General features: G+C 38.5%; 1 protein-coding gene across 2 annotated transcripts in view; it reads right to left on the bottom strand.

Annotated features, from left to right (window-relative positions):
* The window catches only part of LAMA2 (laminin subunit alpha 2), a 694,677-nt gene that overhangs the window by 135,078 nt on the left and 535,083 nt on the right, over window positions 1-24,516 (bottom strand). For both annotated transcript variants that reach the window (XM_070795552.1, XM_070795553.1), the window contains exons 35-39: window positions 16,459-16,570; window positions 11,498-11,660; window positions 9,254-9,464; window positions 1,157-1,273; window positions 295-458 (exon numbers count right to left, since the gene is read on the bottom strand). In XM_070795552.1, the coding sequence (XP_070651653.1) occupies window positions 295-458; window positions 1,157-1,273; window positions 9,254-9,464; window positions 11,498-11,660; window positions 16,459-16,570 (767 nt within the window). The remainder of the gene's footprint in view (window positions 1-294; window positions 459-1,156; window positions 1,274-9,253; window positions 9,465-11,497; window positions 11,661-16,458; window positions 16,571-24,516) is intronic.

Here is a 24,516-nt window from a genome sequence, read left to right as displayed (position 1 = left end):
ACTGCTGTGCTCTCTAATAAAGAACAAAATATTTTTTCTAAGTGTAGCCTAAGGCAATGTTCGCTCCTCACCATGCAATATTTGAATTCACTTTTAACTCAGACTTTTGATGCTGCTCCAGTAGAGCTTTGTCTACACCCTTCTAATTAGGCTTTTCCACAGAAAGGCCATGCAGTTTGTATGTTAATAATTACAAAAATCAAGATTTGAAAGCAACTCTCAACCATTTCTGTTAGTCAAAACTTTTGGACAAGTGTCAAGATACATAGACATTTCCAACCACAAATGACATACCCATCAAGGACAGCAGATGAATCATTTAACTGAGCTGCATGGCTCTCAGCCTGGGACACCTTCTCAGCCAGCTTCCTGTCCTTTATTTTTTGGGAGAGGTCATCTATTTTATCTTTCAGATCCTTGGACATGGGTGGCAATTTAGTTTGAATGTCTTCAACGTACTGATATGTAGAGAAAAGAAGGCATTTTAAATAAGTGAATCCAGCTTCCTCTAATTTATTAACGTCTCTTGGAGATATAATTACACATGCTTAGGTTTTTAGAACACTTAAAATTTACTAACCTAGCAAAAAAAAAAAAAAAGAATAGAGAATAAAAGCTATTATTCAATGAAAGAGATTAGAAAATATGTGAAGGGAATTTATACCAAGAAGAACCTAACAATCTTTTTTTAAAAAAAATGCTACTTCATAGGTCTAAATGCATAAATGATAGTCATTAGGATCTTTTAGACTATTTGCACTTCTATTACCATATGTCATCATATATTAGCATCTACTGAATGAGACAGCATGTTGAAAGTCTGTTTGTAGCTTTACATTTCTCGTTTAACTAACGTTATATGAATACTGAAGCAGATTGTAAGTTCTGTACTAGGAACGACAAATGCCCTTCATCACTGTGAAAGAAAATACAGGTCAGTGTGAGTGTGTGAGTACCCTCATTACTGAGAGAATAACGTGAAGTTCTAATTGTTACCAATGGGTGGGCATGGTCACAATAGAATGAGACAAAAACAACTTTACACTCAAAAGAAAGTAACAATATTTGCTTATACTACTGAATTTCTCACTGGTTCCTATTCAAGAGCACTTGCATCATTATCATCGTTTAACTTTGGGTTTCATAAAATACTCACGACTATAACTGAGTTGATTTCATCTACAAGACGACTGGCTTCATCGAGTATGTCATTGCCTTCTTTTAAAGTGTTCTCAGTTTGTCGTTTGCCACTTTCTATAGCCTCCTTCTTTTTCTGTAAGACAGCATAAACAAAACATCAAAATGTCCTTTTGGGAAAACCCTATCTAGCCCTGTATTCCTGGCTTTCCTGAGCTGTCTGATCAAGGCTTTGCAATCAAGATATGTCATGTTGACTATGAGATTACATGAGAATGATAAAAACTACCCAGCCAACCCTTTGAGCCTTACTTTATTTTAAATATCTGTACAGGTGCTTTCTTTCTCCTATTGTGAGAAAGTCATACAAGAGAATGGTGGCTGATGTGATGGTAGCTGAGGAATGAAAAAAGATTTTTAAAGCAAGATGGACATCCATTTTAACTGAAATGTAAGTGCTGAATATGTATTACCAAGCGTGTGGAAGTATGCTGAATTACATTGGAACTACACATTAAATTCCAGAATCTGTGTCCAAATGAATATTTTGTGAGCACAAATGTGAGCAGATTTATTCTATGGGAGTTCTATAAAAACTGGAAGAAGTGAGATTTTAAAAGGAACTGAGGGGATGTACTTTTCAAAAAAAAAAAAGAGAAACTCGCACATGGAAGAATAAACTTAATGGACTGTTCCATAAAAAGAGAGCAGACTCTAATTTTTCTTTGAAACTGATAGCTTGTCTTGAAACCACATGAAACTCATTCCTAGTCTAGAAGAGTAAAATCAACGGGAAAGAAATGGTGCTATTTCTCCATTTGGAGTATACTTTTGCCTTCTTTTTCTTTCTGTTTCTGACTCATTCTTTCAATCATCTTTTTCTACCTGTGGATTTAACTGCATCGATTATAAATTTAAGCCTTGCCATCTATGCCTTTTGAGATAAATAATAATGCTTGTTTATATATTCATTTAAATTTCAATATGGGCCAGGTAGTTTATAAGCTTTTCTCACTTAATTCTACATTAGCTCTATAGGTCCTGTGTTTATCATCTTTTAACTGAATAGAAAATTCTACAAGTGAAGTGATTTACCAAGGTCACACAGTGTAGTTAAGATGTGAATCCCAGTCTACCTAAGGATGGGCTTCCCCGGTGGCTCAGTGGTAAAGAATCTGCCTGCCAACTTAGGAGACATGGGTTCGATCTCTGGTGGGTTAAGATGCCCTGGAGTAGGTAGGAAACGGTTTACTCCAGTATTCTTGCCTGGGAAATCCCATTGACAGAGGGACCTGGCAGGCTACAGTCCATGGGGTGGCAAAAGAGTCAGACAGGATGTAGCAACTAAACAACAACCACAGCTACCTAAGGATAGAGTCTGGGTCTTCAGCTGTGACAGCACTGACTTTCCAATTGTGGAAACCACATTTATTTGCACTGGGACAGTGCTAATTTCACACCCTGCTTTCTCTACCTCTTCACCAATCACTTCAATTTGCTGCCGGTATACACATCTTATTTCTGCCTCTGAGCCTTTCCTTCACCATTTTCCCTTCCCCAATTCCCTGCCTTGGAGGAAACCTCCTTCATTTAGCCTCATATAAAATGTATATTCCCTCAGTACTCAAAATATGGCCCAGCGACCAGCAGAATCGGCATCACCTGGAAGCTTCTTAGAAATGCACAATCTTAGTGCCTTTTTGGGAACTACCAACTTGGAATCTGTATTTAACAAGAATCCCAGGTGACTGATATACACAATAAAATTTGAGAGAAATTGGCTTGGAATACAGCCTAGCACACAGTAAACACGACAGAATTGTCAACTATTATAATTACCTTATTTTCTTTTTCCTAGCACTCATTTATCTGAATTATATTTATAGAGTGGCCATAAATGATAGAAACATAAATAATCATATTTTATTTTTTATATAGCTTGAATCATCTTGATTGGTTCTTCTAAGAGCTGCTAAAAGTACAAGTTATTTAATGACAATGATTAATACCAATTCATTACAACGTGCATGCATAAGTATGGGATGAAATGTATAGTCTCTTGAGCCTACTGGCCTAGTCTTTCTTGTACCTAGTGGACGAAGGGTAACATTGAATTCATCAAGCAATATGCTGAGAACATATTACTTATTATGTATATTAGCCCATGCTCCAGTTTATGATCATATTATATACTTATTTATTGGTTTAGTGACTTTCTTACTATAATATAAATTTCTTTAAACAATCTTTGTATCACTCTATCTCCAGTACCTAGACGAGTTTCCTCAATAAATAGTTTTGTTTGCACTTGTGACTTCTGTTTCATTCAACTACTCCCCACCCCGGCTAAATCAGAGAAATTTCAATTTCCCTTCATGAACAACAAATAGAGAGGTAGTGCTGATGGTTATAAGTCATATCTTATTTTTCAAGTTCTGACATTCTTTTCCACAACTATGAATTCTAGCCCTTAGCTTTTATAGAAACCGATTTCAAGTTGACCACGGGCAGACAGACACTCAGGAAACTTTCTTCAGCATGGTTTGTTTGTATTTATGAATCAAGGTAACTTAAAATGCTGTATCGATAGAAGGGAGATTATTTCCACCCATATGTGAGGTGAAGAGCTCCATTCATCTTGTTTTCAATTAAGCAGTGAATTAGAATCTTTCTGGGCTTCCCTGGTAGCTCAGCTGGTAAAGAATCCATTATAAAAGCTCTATTTGAGTTACTTTAGGGAACCCATTGTTCTGCAAAGATCACAATGTGTTTTTAATCACACTGAAGCAGGAATGATCTAGGGATTAAGGCAATTTCAGTGGTGGCTAACTTCAGATTAGACACTAATGAAATCTAGTTTTACATCAAGGAAAGATGGATCTATCTGGAGCGCCTAAATATTGATCAAAGTATTGATATAACATTTATTTGTGTTTGCTTTATGATACTTTATTCACTGAGAGAGAACATTTCTATTCTGTCTTTGTGCCCAACACTGTTCTCAGTCCTGGAGATACAGCAGGCCAGAAAACACATTGTTCATGGCTTGGCTGGAGGGTAAAAATGAATAAGTTAATGTGTAACATATTTTTAACAATGAGTGCTATAAAAATAAATAAAGAGAGGGAATAGATAGAAAAGGATGTAGGATATAAAATACTTAAGATAGGAAGCTTTGAGCATTTGAGGAGCAAAAACAGGGTTTGTGATTAGAGAGAATTTTTCTCCCAGGCTTCCCTGGTGGCTCAGATGGTAGAGTCTGCCGGCAGTGTGGGAGACCTGGGTTTGATCCCTTGGTTGGGAAGATCCCCTGGAGAAGGAAATGGCAACCCACTCCAGGATTCTTGCCTAGAGAATCCCATGGATGGAGGACCCTGGCAGTCTACAGTCTATGGGGTTGCAAAGAGCTGGACACAGCAGAGCAACTTCACAAGCAAATTCTCCCAGTATATACCACAAGTATATTGTTAAGTGACTCTCATTAGACAATAAAGTTGTTATATTTCTACTTTTAACTTCTAATTAGATCTTAATTCATTCCAGAGCTTTGTAAGTTCAAAACTTTTTGTTTTTGCTGGGGTTTTTTGAGGGGTGGATTAAGAAGCTACAAAAGCTATCTCCCCGTCTATTTTTATCTAGCAACTCATTCTTTACTTCTCGCAAAATCCTTCCTGTTCCAGGTTATAATGGTACCTTTGGGGACAGAATGCTCAATACACGTTACTTTGCTGAATTGAATTGCTCATCTTTTTTGCCCCTCAGCCCACAGTCTCCTTCACCTTTTTTCCATTGCTGGAAATGGCCTTCTAGCCCTGTGCTGTTCTAGAAGGTTGCTTTCAAAGTCTTCTATGAACCGGGCCATTTCCAGAGCCATCTTCTGCTACAGATTTTTATGAAGCTTACAAATGATTGTTACTGCTCCATTTGACACTTCCTGAGATCATACTTTGGGAGCTCTGTGTTTCTGCTCATGCAGTCCCATCATTTCTATCAGCTTCTGTGATGCCCTCATTTTAGTGTTTGATTCTCTCAGCTCGTACTAATCACAGTGCATCATGTCTGACTCTTTGAGACCCCATGGACTGTGACCCAGGTTCCACTGTCCATGGGATTCTCCAGGCAAGAATACTGGAGTAGGTTGCATTCCCTTCTCCAGTATATCTTCCCGACCCAGGGATCGAACCCAAGTCTCTGGCACTGCAGGCAGATTCTTTACCATCTGAGCTATAGGGAAGCCCAGTGAAAGGTTAGAATGCCTGAATTTTTAGGAATTTGTAAGTTCTCTGAGGCCAGGAATCATTTCTATTTAGTCTCAAACACCCTGGTTACCAACAGCACCTTGATAATGGTAGGCATCTAATTGTATATTATTCCTGCCTGCTTTCCTAGCCTTAATATTTTCATAATAATTTCATAATATTTTCAATACAAAACCAATATTTGAGTTTATATGAACCACTCAGAAAGTCCCCAAAATAAAATTTTAACCCATGACTCCAATATTTCAATTGCTTCTAATACAGGACAAAACCAAATTCCTTAGCTCAGTCTCAGAATGCAGTTCTCTTATAACTCAAGTTCTGGACCCCCTGCCTTTGTTGGCTTTCTGTCCACTCACTAGTTCACAAGCAGTCTTTCTAGTCCTATCACATCACTGACATTTCTCCAAGGGTCTTCCCTTTTTCCCCTCTGTGTGTTTGCATTTATTTTCCTATTTCTGGAATGTTCTTCCTCTTCTACTTTGACCAATTAGAGCTTATGCTTCACGACTTAGCACATGTGTCTGGTCCATGAAAGTGAAAGTGAAGTTGCTCAGTCGTGTCCAACTCTTTGGGACCCCATGGACTGTAGCCTATCAGGCTCCAAGCCCTTCCTAAATCCAGGTGTGATTTTGATGCCCTTCCTTCACAAACCTCCAACAGAACTTCTGTAGGGCACAGATTAGTTAAATTGAGTGGATCTCGCACTAAGTACAAGTCACTGGAAGTCATCAGAGATGGTGTTTTATTCATGATATAAACATCAGTGACTTTCAAGCTTAAGGCTGCATCTGTATCATTAGAAAGTGAAAGTGAAGTCGCTCAGTCGTGTCCGACTCTTTGTGAACCCGGTGGACTGTTTAGCCCACCAGGCTCCTCTGTCCACGGTATCTCCAGGCAAGAATACTGGAGTGGGGTGCCATTTCCTTCTCCAGGGGAATCTTCCTGACCCAGGGATCGAACCCAGGTCTCCCGCATTGCAGGCAGACGCTTTAACCTCTGAGCCACCAGGGAAGCCTCATCTGTATCATTGGTGGGATTTGAAAAACACAGGTGCTGGGCTCCAACTCCAAGTTTCTGAGTTGATAGATTTGGGGGGACCTGAGAACCTATATTATTAACAAGCGCCTAGGTGATGCTAATGCTGCTGTTCCAAGCATCACACCATGAGTGTATCAGTGTTTGATACACTCAGTTTTTGTTTAGTACATTCCTTGAACTTAGTAGGGGCTTGATAAATGTTTTTACACAGTAAAAATTAAATGCTTATTTTCTTATAAAAAAATGCCTTGGGTCTTAATTGCATCACCTTTTTGTGGGCACAGTCTCAATAAAGTCATTTATTTAAATTACAACTAATTACTCAATCTAATGGATACAACCTATCAACTCTTCTTAAACCTATCGCAAATTGCATTAACACAGGGAATGTTCTAGAATATGGATTCTGGACCACACCTCAGACCAGGTAACTCGGTTTCTGGGTGGATGCTCAGGGCACCCCTCTCTTTAGTAAAATATCCAGGTGATTCTTTATTGGCCAGTCTAGTATCAACCTTGGCAATCAACCTTAATCAGCCTTGGCAAGCAGCTTTAAATAAGCTGTGTCTTACTCATGTTAATGTAGTCACTTTATCTATTTACTCTAGTAAGTTTTAAACAAGCCTTTCGTTAAGCATGGAATATAAAATGAAAATACAAAAAGGACCACTTACACTTAAATACTGACTACATAAGCTCCAGGCATCTCCAGAGGTACCCAAGAATGATGGCTCTTGGTTTTAAACATCACTAAAATGAAGGAATAGCTAAAAGCACCATTTACTGTGCCACTATAACTCTTCTTGAAATACTTCCCAAATGCTTATTATACTTTCCACATAGGTAATTTTAATTTCTTAAACTGATGCCATAAAATGGAGCGGTGTACCTCCGGGTAAGTTACATCACTGGTGTGTCACTGAGGAAGATGAATCATGCAGGAGCCTGTGATAGAAAGGCGGTCCAGCAGCCTGCTTAACAAGACGGTGCTTTTTCTTTAATACTGCCAGCATGTCAGTAGACTCCAAATTGGTTAAGATTAGATACATCAGTGAGTCTCCTCAATCCTCCATCAAAATGACAAGGCTAAGTCCCAGGAGAGGGACCCAGGAAAAAAAAAAAATTCTTTTAAAAATTAATTCATCCTGTTACTTCTTAATCCAAAGGAAAATGGAGAAAAATGAATAGACAAAACATGCAGACTTTTTCTTTATTCAACTGTCATTCCACAAACAGTTTTGAGAGCATAACAAATGCCACAGAGTACTCAGAGCTGAAGATAAAATTTTATGTTAGAAGAGAAAAAGGTCTGCCACTGTCTTCAGATCTATTGGGGTCAAATATTTGAAAAGAACAATGGTAAGTTTGTTTCTGTCGAGGAAGCTATTTTTTTAAATGCCAAGTACAGGTCTGTGCTTCCCAGATGGTGCTAGTGGTAAAGAACCCTCCTGCCAATGCAGGAGACATGAGATGTGGGTTTGACCCCTGGGTCAGGAAGATCCCCTGGAATAGGAAATGGGAACCCACCCCAGTATTCTTACCTGGAGAATCCCATGGACAGAGGAGCCTGGCGGGCTACAGTCCATAGGATCACACAGAGTAGGATACAACTGAAGTGACTTCACACACACACACACACACACACACACACACACACAGGTTTGTGCCAGCATAAGTACTGAAGTCACTCCTTAAATATTAAGAAATAAATGAGAGAGAAAGAGAGGAATGAGCGAAGGAAGGAAGGGAAGAGAGAAGGAAGGGAGGAAAGAAGGGAGGGAGGGAGAGAGGAAGAAATGACTGGAAGGATCTGTTTTAGTTCCAGCTTCATTAGTGCTCTAAAAAAGGCAGAAACTGCCTATCATTTCTTTTTTTAAAATTAATTTATTTTAATTGGACAATATTGTGATGATTCTTGCCATACATAGACATGAGGAGAGAACTATCTCTTGGCTGAGGAAAAGGACAGAAAAGAACTCAGACTTGAACTGATTATAAAGTATCATTTTCATAGACCGTGTTGCAAAGAAGAAGAGAAACTAAATGTTCCCAAGTTCTGGTCTCTTAGCTGTCTCTTTTATGCTCACATTTCCTTGTGGCTATCAGAAGATAATGCAATGAAGGAGACCTGGGTTTGATCTGTGGGTCAGGAAGATCCCCTGGAGAAAGGAATGGCTACCCACTCCAGTATTCTTGCCTGGAGAATTCCTTGGACAGAGGAGCCTGGTGGGCTACAGTCCATGGGGGTTGCAAAGAGTCAGACACAACTGAGTGACTAACACTTTTACTTTCACTACACTTTCCATTAGAAAATTCTTGACACTTTTGTGACTTATGGCAGCCCATGTCTAAACCATGGCTCATGGGTTATGTTGGGTAGATTGTAAAATCAAGGTAGTGGTATTTGAAGAAACCCTAGACATACTCTAGTATAATGCACGCACTGTCCAGTTGAGAGACTGGTGCTTTGGGACTTTGACTTGCTCAGGCTTGTATTCTAGTTAGTGGCACAGTTATCATTAAGACCAAGGACCCCTGACTTCCAACAAAGATCTCATTCCACTGTATCACACTGTTCTTAAAATTTTTAAATAGTGTAAGTTATCTAAATTTTACTTGATTATATGGGCAGTGATGATTAATTTAAAAAACAAAGGAAGGATCATTCTCTGTCCTGCTTCTTACAAGTCTTCTTTCAGAGTTGTCAAACTTGATCTCATAAACACGCATCAACTTACATCCACTTGACTTACCTGGCCATGGTCAGACCCCTACACCACACTCCCAGATTCAGATGAAAGAACTCTAGGACTCACCTCCAAAGCCGTCATATTTTTCTGGTTTTCTGCAGATAAGAGATTAGCTTCTCTGATTTTATCTGTGGCTTCTCTCAGTAGGTCCCAAGCATCATCAACCTTGCTTTCATAGTCTGCCAGTTTCTCCCGGAGATCCTTCTCCATTTCCTCGTTTTTCCCCCGGGACTCTCCAAACAACTTCTTCACTTTCTTCAGAAGGCCTTCTGCAGCTCTGTAAACACCCCACCCCAACAAGAGACAATAAGCCCCTGTCACTGCCTCAGTGTTACAAAGAGATACTAACATTAGAAGTATGGAAAAACATGACAATATTTAAAGCAGACTGTGTGCTAAATCAAGTTGAAAACTGATAGCTGAAAAGTGGCAAGAACATTTAAAATTAAAGCACAAAAAATCACACACTGTACTTTTATTAATAACATAACATTATCATTTGGAAAGGAACTCATGCTATTCTCAAAATCTGGCTGATGAAATCAGTTTTATCATGTATATTATATACCAAAAATAAAATATGATTAACCATGAGATATTTTTTCTGTTTCTTTGAATACAAGATGTGAATATTGATATATTTGGTTAGAAACAATATAATGCCATACTGTTGACATGCTAGTATAATTTTGATCTACTTTTCTTTTCCTTTGAACTGAGTTCTAGGAGTTTCCTGGATTCAACTTAATGGTTTTTCTAAAGTGATCCTGTTTGAGCCCTTTAAGAAAGGCTAAATACTTGAAAAACAGTAGTTCTCAAACTAGCAGGCATGATAATCCCCTGAAGCACTTGTCAAACGGATTGCTGGGCCCCATCCCAAAAGTTTCTAATTGAGTAGGTCTAGGATGGGGTTGGATAATTTGTTTTTCTAACAAGTTTTCAGGTGTTGCTAATGTTGCTAGTTTAGTAGATTTTATTTGATTATTAATTAGACCATCACTTTGTAGTTAACTGTACATGTAAAAATGTACTTTTTATTGAGTATACAACCATTGGCATTCATTGGCATTAGTAAAATCACTATCATTATTCATAACCTCAAATCCTCAACCTTTATTTCATAGTATTAGTACGTATTATTTGACAGTTCTATTCAATATTTCCCAAGATGACAAAATGTACAGGATGACTTGCTAAATTCATAACTTTATTTATCCAAAAATATTTTCATTAAAACAAAATCAACAGTTTTAAAGCCCCTAATACAGGAAATTAATAAAGCAAGCCCACTAGCCTAATTGAAGAAGTGTGCATCCTAAGTCACTGCTGCTGCTAAGTCCCTTCAGTCCTGTCTGACTCTGTGCGACCCCATAGACGGCAGCCCACCAGGCCCTGCCGTCCCTGGGATTCTCCAGGCAAGAACACTGGAGTGGGTTGCCATTTCCTCCTCCAATGCATGAAAGTGAAAAGTGAAAGTGAAGTCGCTCAGTCGTGTCCGACTCTCAGCGACCCCATGGACTGCAGCCTACTAGGCTCCTCCATCCATGGGATTTTCCAGGCAAGAGTACTGGAGTGGGGTGCCATTGCCTTAGTGTCTAATTCTGTGACCCTATGGGCTACTGTGGGAGAAGGCAATGGCACCCCACTCCAGTACTCTTGCCTGGAAAATCCCATGGATGGAGGAGCCTGGTAGGCTGCAGTCCATGGGGTCGCTGAGGGTCGGACACGACTTCACTTTCACTTTCACTTTTCACTTTCCTGCATTGGAGGAGGAAATGGCAACCCACTCCAGTGTTCTTGCCTGGAGAATCCCAGGGACGGCAGGGCCTGGTGGGCTGCCGTCTATGGGGTCGCACAGAGTCAGACACGACTGAGGGGACTTAGCAGCAGCAGCAGCAGCACGGGCTACTGTAGCCCACCAGGCTACCTGGGATCTCCAGGTAAAACACTGGAGTGTGTTGCCATTCCCTTCTCCATGGACCTTTTCGACATAGGGATCAAACCCACATTTCTTATGTATCCTGCATTGGCAGGTGGGTTCTTTACCACTAGTGCCACCTGGAAAGCCCAATTGCAGAAGGGACAGCACCAAAAGAAAAAAGATAATTTACTTGATTATTTATATATAGGAATAAACATGCCTTTGATCCACTTCAGAGCAAGATAAATTATAACTAAGTAGATGAAAAATAGAGAGCATAAAAAAAAGTATCTCCTACTGATACGTGTGATGGAAAATTTAGAAAACTCAAACCAACAATTTAGAAAGTTCAGTTTATCAAATGAAAAAATAACAGAGCTTCTACTCACACCAACTCATCTTCAGCAACTTCCTTTTGTGTGTCTAGATTTTTCCTCCTCAGTTCTGTCATCATCTGATCAATCTCATTCTGAAGCTCTTGCAAATTTCTCTCAAAGGCCTTGTCTTTAGTTCCTAGAGTTTCATTTAGTTTTACAGCTTTTTCATTTACAGCTGCAGGGGGTAAAACAAATTTTGCAAATTAGCAAACAAAATGCTGCATATAAAAGTGGCAGCCAGCATCTGCTCTTCTCAACCATCTCCAAGAGAAACGCTGTTTGTCATGAGTGTTCCTGCTGAGAAAGAGAGGCAGTTGCTACACCAATCCATAAGAAACAAGGAAATGTGGCATATTTCTCCATATTATGTTGCTTTTAGGGGGACACAGTAATTAAAACACAGTGTTTCTACTTTTTAAGTGGCTCAAACTCTCTTCAGGTAAGACAGTAAAAAATGTGACATGTAGCATTAATACTTGGAAGCTGGAAATACAAAGTCTGCATTGCTGATCAGGCACAACCAGTTGCAATTTTAAAACCTGGAGTAGAGAAACACTATCTGTGATGATATCTCTGAAAATGAAACTGCCCTTGCACTTCCACACAGTTCTGTGTCGATTCGTGCAAAGGAAAGAGGAAAGGGGCCCCAGCCTAGGGACGGTATTATACATTAGGGCTCAAAGATACCTTTCAGCAATAACAGCCATCCTGTGAATCTGTGTTTATTATGCACTAAATGGGGTTTTAAACGGTGCTCTTTGGAATCTTAGGATTCTCCAGGCACTTCAGGTATTCTACAAATGATGTCTATTCTGCCAAGAATCTATTTTATAGGTTGATGTTCTGGGCAAGATTTCATTTGAAAAAAGAATTTTCTGTCAAATAAAAGTTTGAAAAATTGGTGCATTGAAACATGTACACAGTACTACCTTAGTTTTAGACCAACTTTTCCTGAAGTGTGTTCTAAGTGTGTTCTATGGAGCATTAATTTAGCAAATTGAAGACAGTTTTTTTTTTTTTTTTTTAACTCTTTGGTCTGCTGAGCCCTTATGCCTATAATAGTCCCAAAGACAATCCCCAGAATAAAGGCTATGGGCTGACCAAGAGACCATGTTCTATCATTCAAGACTGTATCCTAAGACCTCTTTAAGATCTACAGAATTTTCAAATCTCTTTTCTATTCTTGGAGAAACTTTTCTGATTAATACTGGTCAGAGTTTGTCAAAGATGGTATGAACAGACCTTCTGAAACAAGTACACATAGTTAGGCCAGGAGACCAGCGGCAGGAGTGCCGGGTTAGCACTGTGGTTCTGAGATGTGGTCCTCAAATGAACAACGTCAGATCCATCACCTGGGATCATCGGAAATGCAGATTCTCAGGTCCCATCACTGATCTATTGGGTCAAAAATTCTAGGGTGCGGTCCAACAATTTGTGTTTTCACAAGCCCTCCAGGAATTTTTGATGCACCTAGAGTTTGAGTATCTTAGGTTAGTGGCAGAAACTGAGTTTCAGTCTCTACTTCTACCCTTTCCAAAATGCATCTTTCTAATTCTTTTTTAATGATAAATGTCTTTGATTAAAACGTTGCTGCAATTAGCCTGTTATTTCTGATAGTCATAGTTTAAAATCTATCGAACAATCTGAATCAGGTGTTTTAAAGAACAAATATGGCCAGTCTTAGCCCTGCGGTAGAAATCATTGCTCAGGAGCTATTCCTAGAAGTTAATGAGGGTGCCTCTTTCTGGCTGTCTGCTTCATAGTCATCCCTTGATGTATGACAAAGAACCTTCTCAAGATTCTACTACTGTGATTAGTAAGACATCACCCTGGACATGTAATTTTTAAGGAATCATGGTGACCATGGACTATTGATTAGAATGCACCTTGGTCCAACAGACTATGTGGGAGTCATGCCAGAATGTTGGGTGATTAAATGTAAGAACGTTCCCATTTTTAGATTTCAAGAAAGATGGTAGTAGACATCATTCTACCAATAATACAGCCCCATCGTATGGTCTGAGTGCACACCTATATGTACAATTGATTTTAATCACTTGTAGCATGTAAGTAACCACTGACATTCTTTGCATTCACATTATTTCCTTAAGTGAAATGGAAAATTCCCCCTTTCTAAACCTGATAAGGCTGTATGTTTTTTTCATTATTCAATGAACATATAAATGAGTTTTGCTTAAAGATGTTTTTGGAAATTTGATTGAATTTAGGTCCTGGTCCTAGGTGTTATCAGGAAGCACAGAATGTGAGATACAATTACACTATTTCTCTTAAAGTCTAATCTCAAAGTTAAATTTCTACAGAGAAGAATGTGGTGCAAAAAGAATGATGGAGAAAAGGAAAATATGGATTATATAATTTCTTTTAAATTAAAGCAATGTGCAAGCAACCAGAAGAAATCATTAGGGTACACAAATACTGCTTTAGCAAAATGATGCTATATTAAGAAAGCAAGTATTATTTTTATAGATGTCTACTTGCTCCATTACTCCTATATATGGAATTTGGAACTTTTACGAGGACTTTTACATTTAAGATAAATGTGTTATGTAGTGTCTATTATTCCAAGATATTCACTATCACTTCAGTGTATTTTCAACGGTATTAAAAATACTTGCAATATAAGCACATCTTTCAATTTCATTATCTTTTCTACCTTATTACAAAGGGAATGTAGGTTAAAATATCTTTAAAACAAGATAAAGATAAAAGGAGATGGGGCAAAGGTAAAAATGTTAATGTATTTCAGGCAAAGAGTGACTAGACAGAAAGGCATGCTGTAATGTCCAGTGGATCCTAAAGCTAGTGTTAAGCATCTTCGTGGCCAAATCATCAGGATCAAAAGAGGTACTTAAGAGGTATACAGTACCTGTAACATACAAGCCAAATAAATTAGTTCCTCAGGAGAAACAAAGCTATTTTTCATGCTGAACCTGAGAAAAATAACCTGTAACGGGTAAGTTTATCATGAATGGCTAATACTATTGTGACCTGAGGAACAGGAAAGAAAGCTGTCCAGCATTTCTTAAGTCCTATTACATATCAGAACATATGCTACTGGTTTTATATACCCTCACTCATTAATTCTAATAGTGTGTGGAATAAAATGTAGTTTATTCATTTTATTGATTGAGTCAGAAGTGAGCACAAAGTAGACTTTATAAGAGATAAGAATGCCTTAGATTAATAGAAGTTGATTTCTATATAGACTTATAATGGAATATAGGATGAGTAAAGTATTTCATCTATCTAAAAAGAAAACTGAAATAAACGAATGTCATGCTGAAGTATTCACTTTTCCCACAGCAATTTATTACCACTAATAAAAACTGAAAATACTGATGATTATCCACTGTTGTTATGGTTTCTAGAGGGAAAAAAGGTATAGGTATGTTGTATATAACACACTTAAAGCTTTTAGTGAGTTTTCTTCTTTTTAAATCCCCTAAATGTCCAAGCTTGTTTTATATATATATATATATAATATTTTTATAAATATAAAAATATTATATATATTTGTTTTATATAAATAAATATAAATATATATATTTATAAATATACATAAATATATATATAAATATATAGCATAAATGATTTAGCTTAACTCTGACATACACAAATTTGAATTTTCACGAAATTTTAACAGCTGGATTCTGTTTTATAAAGAGCTGTGATTATCATTTTTGTTATCATCTTTATTAGGACCTGCTGGAAGAAGAGAGTAACGGTCACATTGTCTTCAGGTACAGGATCACAGCCATCCACATGGCATGTTACAGGAACTAGGAAAAGGTATCCCATTTGGACAGACACAATAAGATCCCCTGACTGATAGACAAATTTAGGGAGTGGAAGACATCTTCCATGACACATAACCCTTTTCTTTGATAGACTGGATGGTGAGCCAAGCCGGGGTTAAATACTGTCTCCACTCTGCCCCCTGCTGGTGTATCTGTGGTATGCACAAACTGGGAGATAGAGGGCGCAGCCTAGAGAGGTAGGCAGTGCTGATACTGGAGTCTATGGAAAACATGTATTATTAGGATTTATTCTTACATAGCAGTGTTCGATTGAAACAATGAAGATGAGATCCCAGAATAGGCTGCTTAATGTTTGAGATAAGATGGAAGCAAAAGGAAAGCTCCTAGAGTACTAACATCTTCAGGTATTCAGATAGAGCGAACCCTCTCTGTCTGCAATGGGATTTTTTCCTTCTTTTTTTTTTTTTTGGTGGGGAGTGGGGGGTGGGAACACATGCAAATTTAAGAACTACTGTTGTTTTGTTTTTTTTTTTGAGGGATTTTTTTTTGTACTATCTCTTTTCTTTGAGTTGCTTAATTTGAGTTTTTGCCCCAAAATGGCTTCCACTTTGATTCTCAAATCAGATTGGTGGATGCCAACAGCTAACTCCTAGAGAATCGTGGACTAAATGCAGTACAGCTGCTGGTAAGGCAGTACATCCAAATCCCAAGCAACAGATGTTCATTAAAAACCAGAACCAAGTATTTAAAAGTCATTTTGAGAAATTAAAGTACTGCTGTAAGGTACTGAGCAGAATGATTAATTTTTTTTAAAAAATCAAGAATCTTTTAAATAGTTTTGAATACAAAAACACCACCATAGCAGAGGAGAAGTTGCCCATTAACTGATTTAATCATATTTGATCACAATATTCCTCAAGAATCAGAGCATTCCCAAAGGAAAGCATTCAATGTATTGCTGGTATGCACTCATAATTCCTAATTCACTGACTGTTGTTACAAATCGAACACTGAAAGCCATAGATTCTCAACTGATAATGCCCTAGGATATCTTGATTAAAATACTTTTTAGAAACGCAACCCTCAAATTTAGAAAGGCCAGCTCTTATTAGAGAAATTCCAGTCTTCCTTGGTCTTTCCTTTTCTATTTTCCTGTTGGGAGAAACAGTGATTCAGTCACGACTGTTCCGATACCTTCTGCGTCCTGGGCCAAGGCCTTAATGAATGCTCCCACGGAGTCTGCTCTCACGTTAGTCCTCTCAGCATCCTGCCCAGTTTGCTCGCCATCTGCTGTCACCTTGGTAGCCTAATGATCAAATCCGGGAAAAGCATAATTAATAGAGATGATGAGGCTACAGCTAGATAAGCTCCCACTGGCTGCAGTTTCTTTCAAATATTACTTTGAGCCAAAGGCAATCGATGAATTATTGATCAGATGTACTGGAAATGATGCCCTGTGCTCAAGTATACAATTAAACTTTATTACTTCTTCCATTAAATGGAAATCAGAGAGCTGTATTTGGTCTTTTTAAAACCCTCGTTATATGCAATGGCCCAGAAGAAGTAATAAAGCGGAATTATTTCTGAAATATCTTTAAGGTGCTATTGCCAAAGTCTTTAATGGATGCTTCAGTCTCCACATGTTTCAGTTTTGTCCATATTTTATTTACTGAAAAGTGTGGAACGGAGCAACGATCTCTTGAAAGAGGCACAGATAGTCTGTCTCAATAAGCTTGATCCTATAGATTTGGTTCCGATCAATATATTAATTAAACAAACAAAGAGAGGGAATGCTTAACTACTAAGTAGTGAATGCTTGTTTTAGAAGACTCTAAAGATCTAGTAAAATGTTAAAGAAGAATAAATGCTAACTTTCCCACATGACATCACCAAAAAAAGATTCTGGTAATCACAGGACCATATATTACTGTCAACAAAATAAAACAGAACCCTACAACAGCCCCACCTCCCAAAGAATGTCCTCATACAGTTCCACCCTTATCCACACTGAAAATACCATTTAACACAATGGAATCCATTTAATGTGTTCATGGTTAAGATAAACCATATGGAGTAAAATAAAAATGGCAAGTATAACATTAAAAGTTTCAGATGCTACAAGATTTAGAGCACCTTGTCATAGTTTTACACTTCATTTTTCTATGTGTATGCATATGCTAATAAGTGTGACTTCCTATTTTAAAAAAATAGGGATAATCTAACTATAGATAATAAATCAAAGAATCACAAACTGATTCAATATAATTTGAATAAGACCCAAGTTGGCAGGGTATTAATACTCCACAATCTTGTACCAGAGTGCTTGCATTTTAGACATGCCCAGAGAATCTAAATTGTTTTATACATAAATAGATTTTAAATAGGACTTAAAATAGAACTAAATGTCTGTCCAGCATAGAACGTGGCAGGAGGCGCTGCAGGAATTAGAGTGCATTTTATGATTTCCCAGGGCAGTAAGAGGTTTAATTCATGAAAGTTTTCAACATTTTAAATAAAAGGTAGACTATAAAGTTCAACTCTTGTCATCTAATTTCTTAACCTCCAAGTATTATCATCACAAATAAAAGAATGAAAGGGTAAGAATCCAATGAAAGTTTTAAAAATTCCTCTTCATATTAATAGTTTTAGTATATATACAAAATGATTTGGAGGGTGTTAATATATTAGAATGCTCTGGATTAATTCTTCCAAAACATTAATATTGACATTATTTTAACTTTTAGATCTGAGGTTGAGTCAAGAAACTCTTTACACATACACACCACACAAATGTACACTCACACAATTTTTAAAATGTTGCTTTTGAAAAAAAAAGTTGCTTTTGTATTCCTAAGGTCAGCTGCTTAAGATGTTGGCCGTCTAAACTGCTTTAGATCTTTGCCTAGTCTGGATTTTACTGTATTCTGTAATATCACTACTATTTTCACATATCACAGAACACTATTATAATAACAGATTTGATCTACATTATGATCATTTTTCAATATTGTAAGAATTAATATATCACTAGCACTTGTATCTCTTATTACACAGAAAGTGTACATTATAATTTGAACTAAAACTTATTTTTTGCTTCATCAATATCTTATTTATATTACCCAAAGGTAATAATTCTCGTAAATATTGATACCATAGAGTTTTCCAACTCTTCTATGTGCAAAGCATCTAATTTTTTGAAAATAAATGTATACTGATAACACTTTTTAAAATTCTGGATGATCAAGACAGTATTCATTGCCTTGACTTCTTATCAAATTAATTTATAAAAATATGTAAGAATCAACACTGACAAACTAATTACCAATTTGAATCAGTTCTAATGAGGTGGATGAAACTGGAGCCTATTATACAGAGTGAAGTAAGCCAGAAGGAAAAACACCAATACAGAATACTAACGCATATATATGGAATTTAGAAAGATGGTAACGATAACCCTGTATACGAGACAGCAAAAGAGACACTGATGTATAGAACAGGCTTATGGACTCTGTGGGAGAGGGAGAGGGTGGGAAGATTTGGGAGAATGGCATTGAAACATGTGAAATGTCATGTCTGAAACGAGATGCCAGTCCAGGTTCAATGCACGATGCTGGATGCTTGGGGCTGGTGCACTGGGACGACCCAGAGGGATGGTATGGGGAGGGAGGAGGGAGGAGGGTTCAGGATGGGGAACACATGAGAAATAAAGGAATAAAAAATTAAAAAAAATAAAATAAAATAAAATGTCAAGAATTGTACATAACCCATGATCAGAAGTAAGTAAAAAATGTTATCACTAAGACCATGCAATCAGCTTCACTGGCTTCCTCTTATGTGTAATATGCCATACTCTTGCTTTCCTCTGGCCTTCTTGTATTCTACTGTCTTTACTTGGAATGAACTTCTGCTCAACACTTTTAGTGGCTGGATCCTTGTCATCCATCAGCTTTCAGTGTAATAAGTATCTCTTCTTGGTGTGCTCATCCCCAGGGCACCTGGGTTAGGTTCCTCCACTTCCTGTAGAAGAATATTGCCTTCATAGCACCGTGCGTTTTAGAATTACTGCTTATGCATTGACATCTCTACGCATTGGCTTCCTCTCTAAAGGGTAAGCTCTATGGGGACAAAAACTTGGTCTGTCTGTTCATTGCTTGATATCCAGCTTCTAGTATGATGCCTCACCGATAGCAAGTATAAATGAATGCTGTCAAATATATGACTAAGCAATGATTTCCTAACTAATCTTACCAATCTTATTGGCATTCTTATTGCCCACTTTTCTAGGAACATTCCCAGAAAAAGCTTTGTTCATACAATTGCTCCCTAATTCCCATCTCAAAATAAATCCAGACCCCAAGATCATTCTGTTCCAACCTCATCTTCCCTGTGAAGACATCCTTGATGATTTTGACCTATACTCTCTTTTCTTAGATTTTCAAAAACAGCCATCATTACCACTATTCATGACTGCTGTGGGTAATTATTTTGTTAGGTATTTTGTTATATCTGTTGAATTTCAATCCTTGGAGACGAGGGCTATGTCTTATTAACTTTTATTCCTCTGAGAGCCAGGCACAGTGCCTGGCAAATTGTAAGGGGTCAAAGATGTTGGGTGATTGACTGATGTAATGATAATCAAACAAACGATCCCTTTGAAGTTCTAAAGCCTGTTGGAGGAAAAAAAAAATCTTTCCATATGCCTTCCTGATACCATTCAAACTGGCCATATGCCTGGTGTCATGCTTGCTAATGAATATGGAGGGGTGGGTGCTTTTTTCTGGACATTTTTCAGCACCTCATAGGATGCTGCTGCTGAAGAGCTACTGCTGAGTACTTAGGAGGAGAGCCAAGCTTGAGAGCCTGTGGTCACAACGACACTACATTCTAGTCACTAGCCTCCTGGTAATTCAAAACTACTGCAATTAGGTGACTGCACACCAAATACCATGCTTGTGAAGGTAAAGCTTGGAGGTGGGCAGAAATCTTTATGGCCAGCACAGTAGGAAGAAGACAGGCTTCCCTCTTGGCTGTATTTCAGGAGAGGAGGGGATTTGAGATTCCTGGCACCAAAAGGCACTGACTTATGGCATCTAAGAGGTGGGTTCCACAGCCTGCTTCAGCTATACCCACGTTGATACGCATGTTCAGAAGGGCTGACAGTACTCTCTTGCATGTCGTTTACTCTTCCTGCCTTTAGAGATCCATAGAGGGCGTACGTGCTAGGTTGCTTTAGTCGTATCTAACTCTGTGTGACCCTGTGGACTATAGCCCAAAAGGCTCCTCTGTCCATGGGATTCTCCAGGCAAGAATACTGGAATGGGTTGCCATGCCCTCCTTCAGGGGATCTTCCTGACCCAGGTATCGAACCCACATCTCTTATGTCTCCTGCATTGGCAGGCAGGTTCTTTACCACTAGTGCCACCTGGGAAGCCTCCCACTAGAAGGCATGATCCCTATTTTCACACTGGTGAGGAGGAAGGTTATGAAGAGGTTAAGTGACTTATCTGAACTCACACATACGCAGGGAACTGGGGATGAGACATACATTTTCTGTCTCATAGCCGTGTATTCTGTCAGTATCAAACACTGACTTCTGTTTGGCTAACATCCAGGAGGACAGAGAAGACACATGAAGCAGTTAAGTATTCTGGGTGGGAGGAGGGACATGGCTCCAGCTTTTGCAATACTTTAAGTGCATAAGTTTTGTGTGTATTTAGTCACTCAGCTGTGTCTGACTCTGCAACCCCACGGACTGTAGCCCACCAGGCTCCTCTGTCCAGGGGATTCTCTAGACAACAGTACTGGAGTGGGTTGCAATTTCCTACTCCAGGGGATCTTCCCGACCCAGGAATCGAACCTGTGTCTCTTACGTCTCCTGCATTGGCTGGCGTGTTCTTTACTACTAGTGCCACCTGGGAGGCCTTAGGCTTTAGTAAATTAACATATTTGAAAAATCCATATCAGAACACCACGTAGATACACTTTTAAAAATCATGTTTCATTACCCAGTAATTAAGTTGAAGAGTCACCTTGTCAAAACCCACCCAGGAGAGACTCCATAAAGGGAGCCAATGACAAATATATTACCATCTATGGGTAGTGGTGCTAGACTGTAAAAGTGGAATTCACAAAAATCAGTTTCCTCCAGGACAGGCCATTGATAATGTGACAGATGAATGCTAACTACCACATGATAGGAGCTATCTGCCCGATTCCGTTTGGCTCTTCTTGCATTTTATTAAATTATCATTCCCATCCCTTAGTCAGCTTCCTCCTTACTCACTATTATCTTGTTCCCGAGTATCTGACAAATGTCTTCTCATTTACCCTAATATGTACAATCTTCCTTTCATTCTCTACATTAGACTTTCTTATTTTTACATTCTCTTACCTCTGTTCTACAATTTTTCCAGTGTTCCTTTGTAAATGATGCCTTATACACTACTTTGCAAGTATTTCTCTTTCCTTTGATTATCTTTTTACATTTAAGTTCACTCAACTAGGTATTTTTTCCTTTTTCTTCTATTTTCTTTATGGTTGTTTCGTGTGTGTTTTTTTTTTTAGAGTATTTATATCCAGGCAGCACGCATTACCATTAGACACACAGTCATTTACTTCTGAACAATGTAGCTGTTACTTTCTTGCTTTAGCTCAAGCAGTTCTCACTGTGCCTCTTGAAACCTGCACATAATTTTCTTGGTTGGATATTACTAGTGTCTTTCATTTTCTGCCTTCTTTATGTTAAAACTAGAATCTAATGGAGCAAATCTAACTACTGAACAGACAACATTGCTTAGTTGCCATCCTCCTTTGCATTTCCAGGCTTACACAGTTTCCTGCTGAAATTAAATTTCAGATCTAATCATTTACATGATATTTTCAAGGGTCATCTTCAGATACTACTGGTTCTGTATATCCAAGGGTCAGTGAAGTGCCAGGACAAGCTACTAGGAGAGACAGTGCCCAAGGACAGAGACGGTCAACTGACCCTGGGGAAAAATAAGTCAGTTCTATGTGAAATTTCTCCTTAAATATTTCAGGTGTCAGTTTTGAAAGTTCCAAATAAGTATGATTTGTTATACGTTATCTCTCTCTCTCTCTTAAATATAATAGTAGAAATGAAAAAACATTGGCAACTTAAACTTTTTGGAGCTGGCGGGGTACAGAGTTATTTGTTTAATGATCATGGAAATAAATTTATAATCACGAACTGAAGAAAAAGCACAGTGGTATAACACAGTTATAAGAGGAATCCCATCACACCTGGAATATCACAGAAGGCTCACTGTAGACTTGGATGAGCTGAGGTTTAGTTCAAGGTTAAAGAAAACATAGCTTCTCTGGTGGCTTAGAGGTAAAGAACCTGCCTGCCAAAGCAGAAGAAGCAGGTTCGATTCCTGGGTTGGATAGATCCTCTGGAGAAGGAAATGGCAACCCACTCCAAATATTCTTGCCTGGGAAATCGCATGGACAGAGGAGCCTGGCAAGCTACAGTCCATGGGGTCTCAGAGTTGGACATGACTTAAAGATTAAACAACAACAAAAGAAAACCCGTGCAGAAAAGCTCTGTGGTAGAATGAAATGTCTGAGAATAAGATAAAGGCAGAGAGAGGAGAGTGTGTTAAGAAGGAATATAGGGTCAAAAGTGGCAATTGCAGTAGGAAGTTCAAGTAAAATAAAGCTTCCGCTGGATTTAGTGACCAGCTTGCCATTGATTACCTTGTCAAAACAGTTTTGGGAGCAAGCTGGGAGTGGAACTCTAGACTACAGGAAGTGAGGAGATAAAGCAGAGCTGTCTCCAAGTCTTTCAAAAAACTTGGCTGTGAAATGAAAGATGGAGGTCAGGACAGTAGCAATAGAGGTACATACAGTTATCATCAAAAAGCATCTCAATATTCCATACTGATCATAGTGTCTGACGTTATGAATATGTTACACATGATTCCCATATTCAAGCAACTTACATTCCAAGTGGGAAATAAAATGATAATAAATTAAAATACATTTAAAAGATATATAACTATACAATATTTGCTTATATAATATTTGTACATTATATACAATAAGTGCTTAACATATTAATTTTGGGAAGGAACATTATTTTCTTTAGCAATGGCTTCCCTCGTAGCTCAGTGGGTAAAGAATCTGCCTGAATGGCAGAAGACCTGGGTTCAATTCCTGGGTCAGGAAGATCCCCTGGAGAAGGAAATGGCAACCAACTCCAGTATTCTTGCCTGAAGAATCCCATGGACAGAGGAACTGGGCAGGCTACAGTCCATGGGAGGTCGCAAGAGTCGGACATGACTTAATGACTAAACCCCCCACCTGCCATTAGAGAACTTAATTGCATTATGAAAAAGATAAGCACAAAATATATAAGCACCTGAGGGAGAGAGGGCAGCTTATACCAGCTATGCAGGACCAGACTCGCCAGATATTTTAACAATTAAAGTGTATTAATCATAAAGCGACTGGTCAGATAACAAAGCAGAGAGGACTGTCAAAAAGATTGACTATACCAGTGAAAGCACTTTCCATAGGACAGGGAGCTGTAAGCACCACATGACTCTAGGCTGACAATAGTTTTCTATCTTGACTGGCATCAGAATCATCTGGAAGCTCATGAAAGTCCCGGTGTTCATACTATTGTTGTTTAGTCAGTAAGTCATATCTGACTGTTTGAAATCACATGGACAGTAACCCACCAGGCTCCTCTGTCTATGGGATTTCCCAGGCAAGAATACTGGAGTGGGTTGCCCTTTCCTTCTCCAGGGGATCTTCCCAACCCAGGAATCGAACCTGCATCTCCTGCATTGCAGGTGGAGCCTTTTACTGCTGAGCCCCTTTATATTGTGCATCGGACTGATTACATCACATTTGGGAGTGAGACTGGCATCACATAATTCCAAGATGCAGTTCTAGTTTAAGGCACTGTCTCCTCTAACCCAGCCATAGATACTAGGAAGTCATGGCCCCTGTACTTCTCATATTCTGATCTCAACTGCTGAATCATTCATGGCTGTGAGATAAAGGTATTGGTAGATTCAGCCGTTGGGAAGATCCCCTGCAGGAGGGCATGGCAACCCCCTCCAGTATTTTTGCCTGGAGAATCCCCATGGATAGAGGAGCCTGGTGAGCTACAGTGTCCATAGGGTCACAAAGAGTTGGACACAACTAAGCAGTTAAGCACAACACAGGCATACACATTGGACATTTACATCATTTAGTCTTCTAGTTATGATTCCATGGGTA

Source organism: Bos indicus, chromosome 9 (assembly GCF_029378745.1).
Source record: "Bos indicus isolate NIAB-ARS_2022 breed Sahiwal x Tharparkar chromosome 9, NIAB-ARS_B.indTharparkar_mat_pri_1.0, whole genome shotgun sequence".
In the NCBI taxonomy this organism is placed as follows: Eukaryota; Metazoa; Chordata; class Mammalia; order Artiodactyla; family Bovidae; genus Bos; species Bos indicus.
The sequence above is the reverse complement of the archived record's forward strand: the minus strand, read 5'-3'. Positions and strand labels throughout refer to the sequence as shown.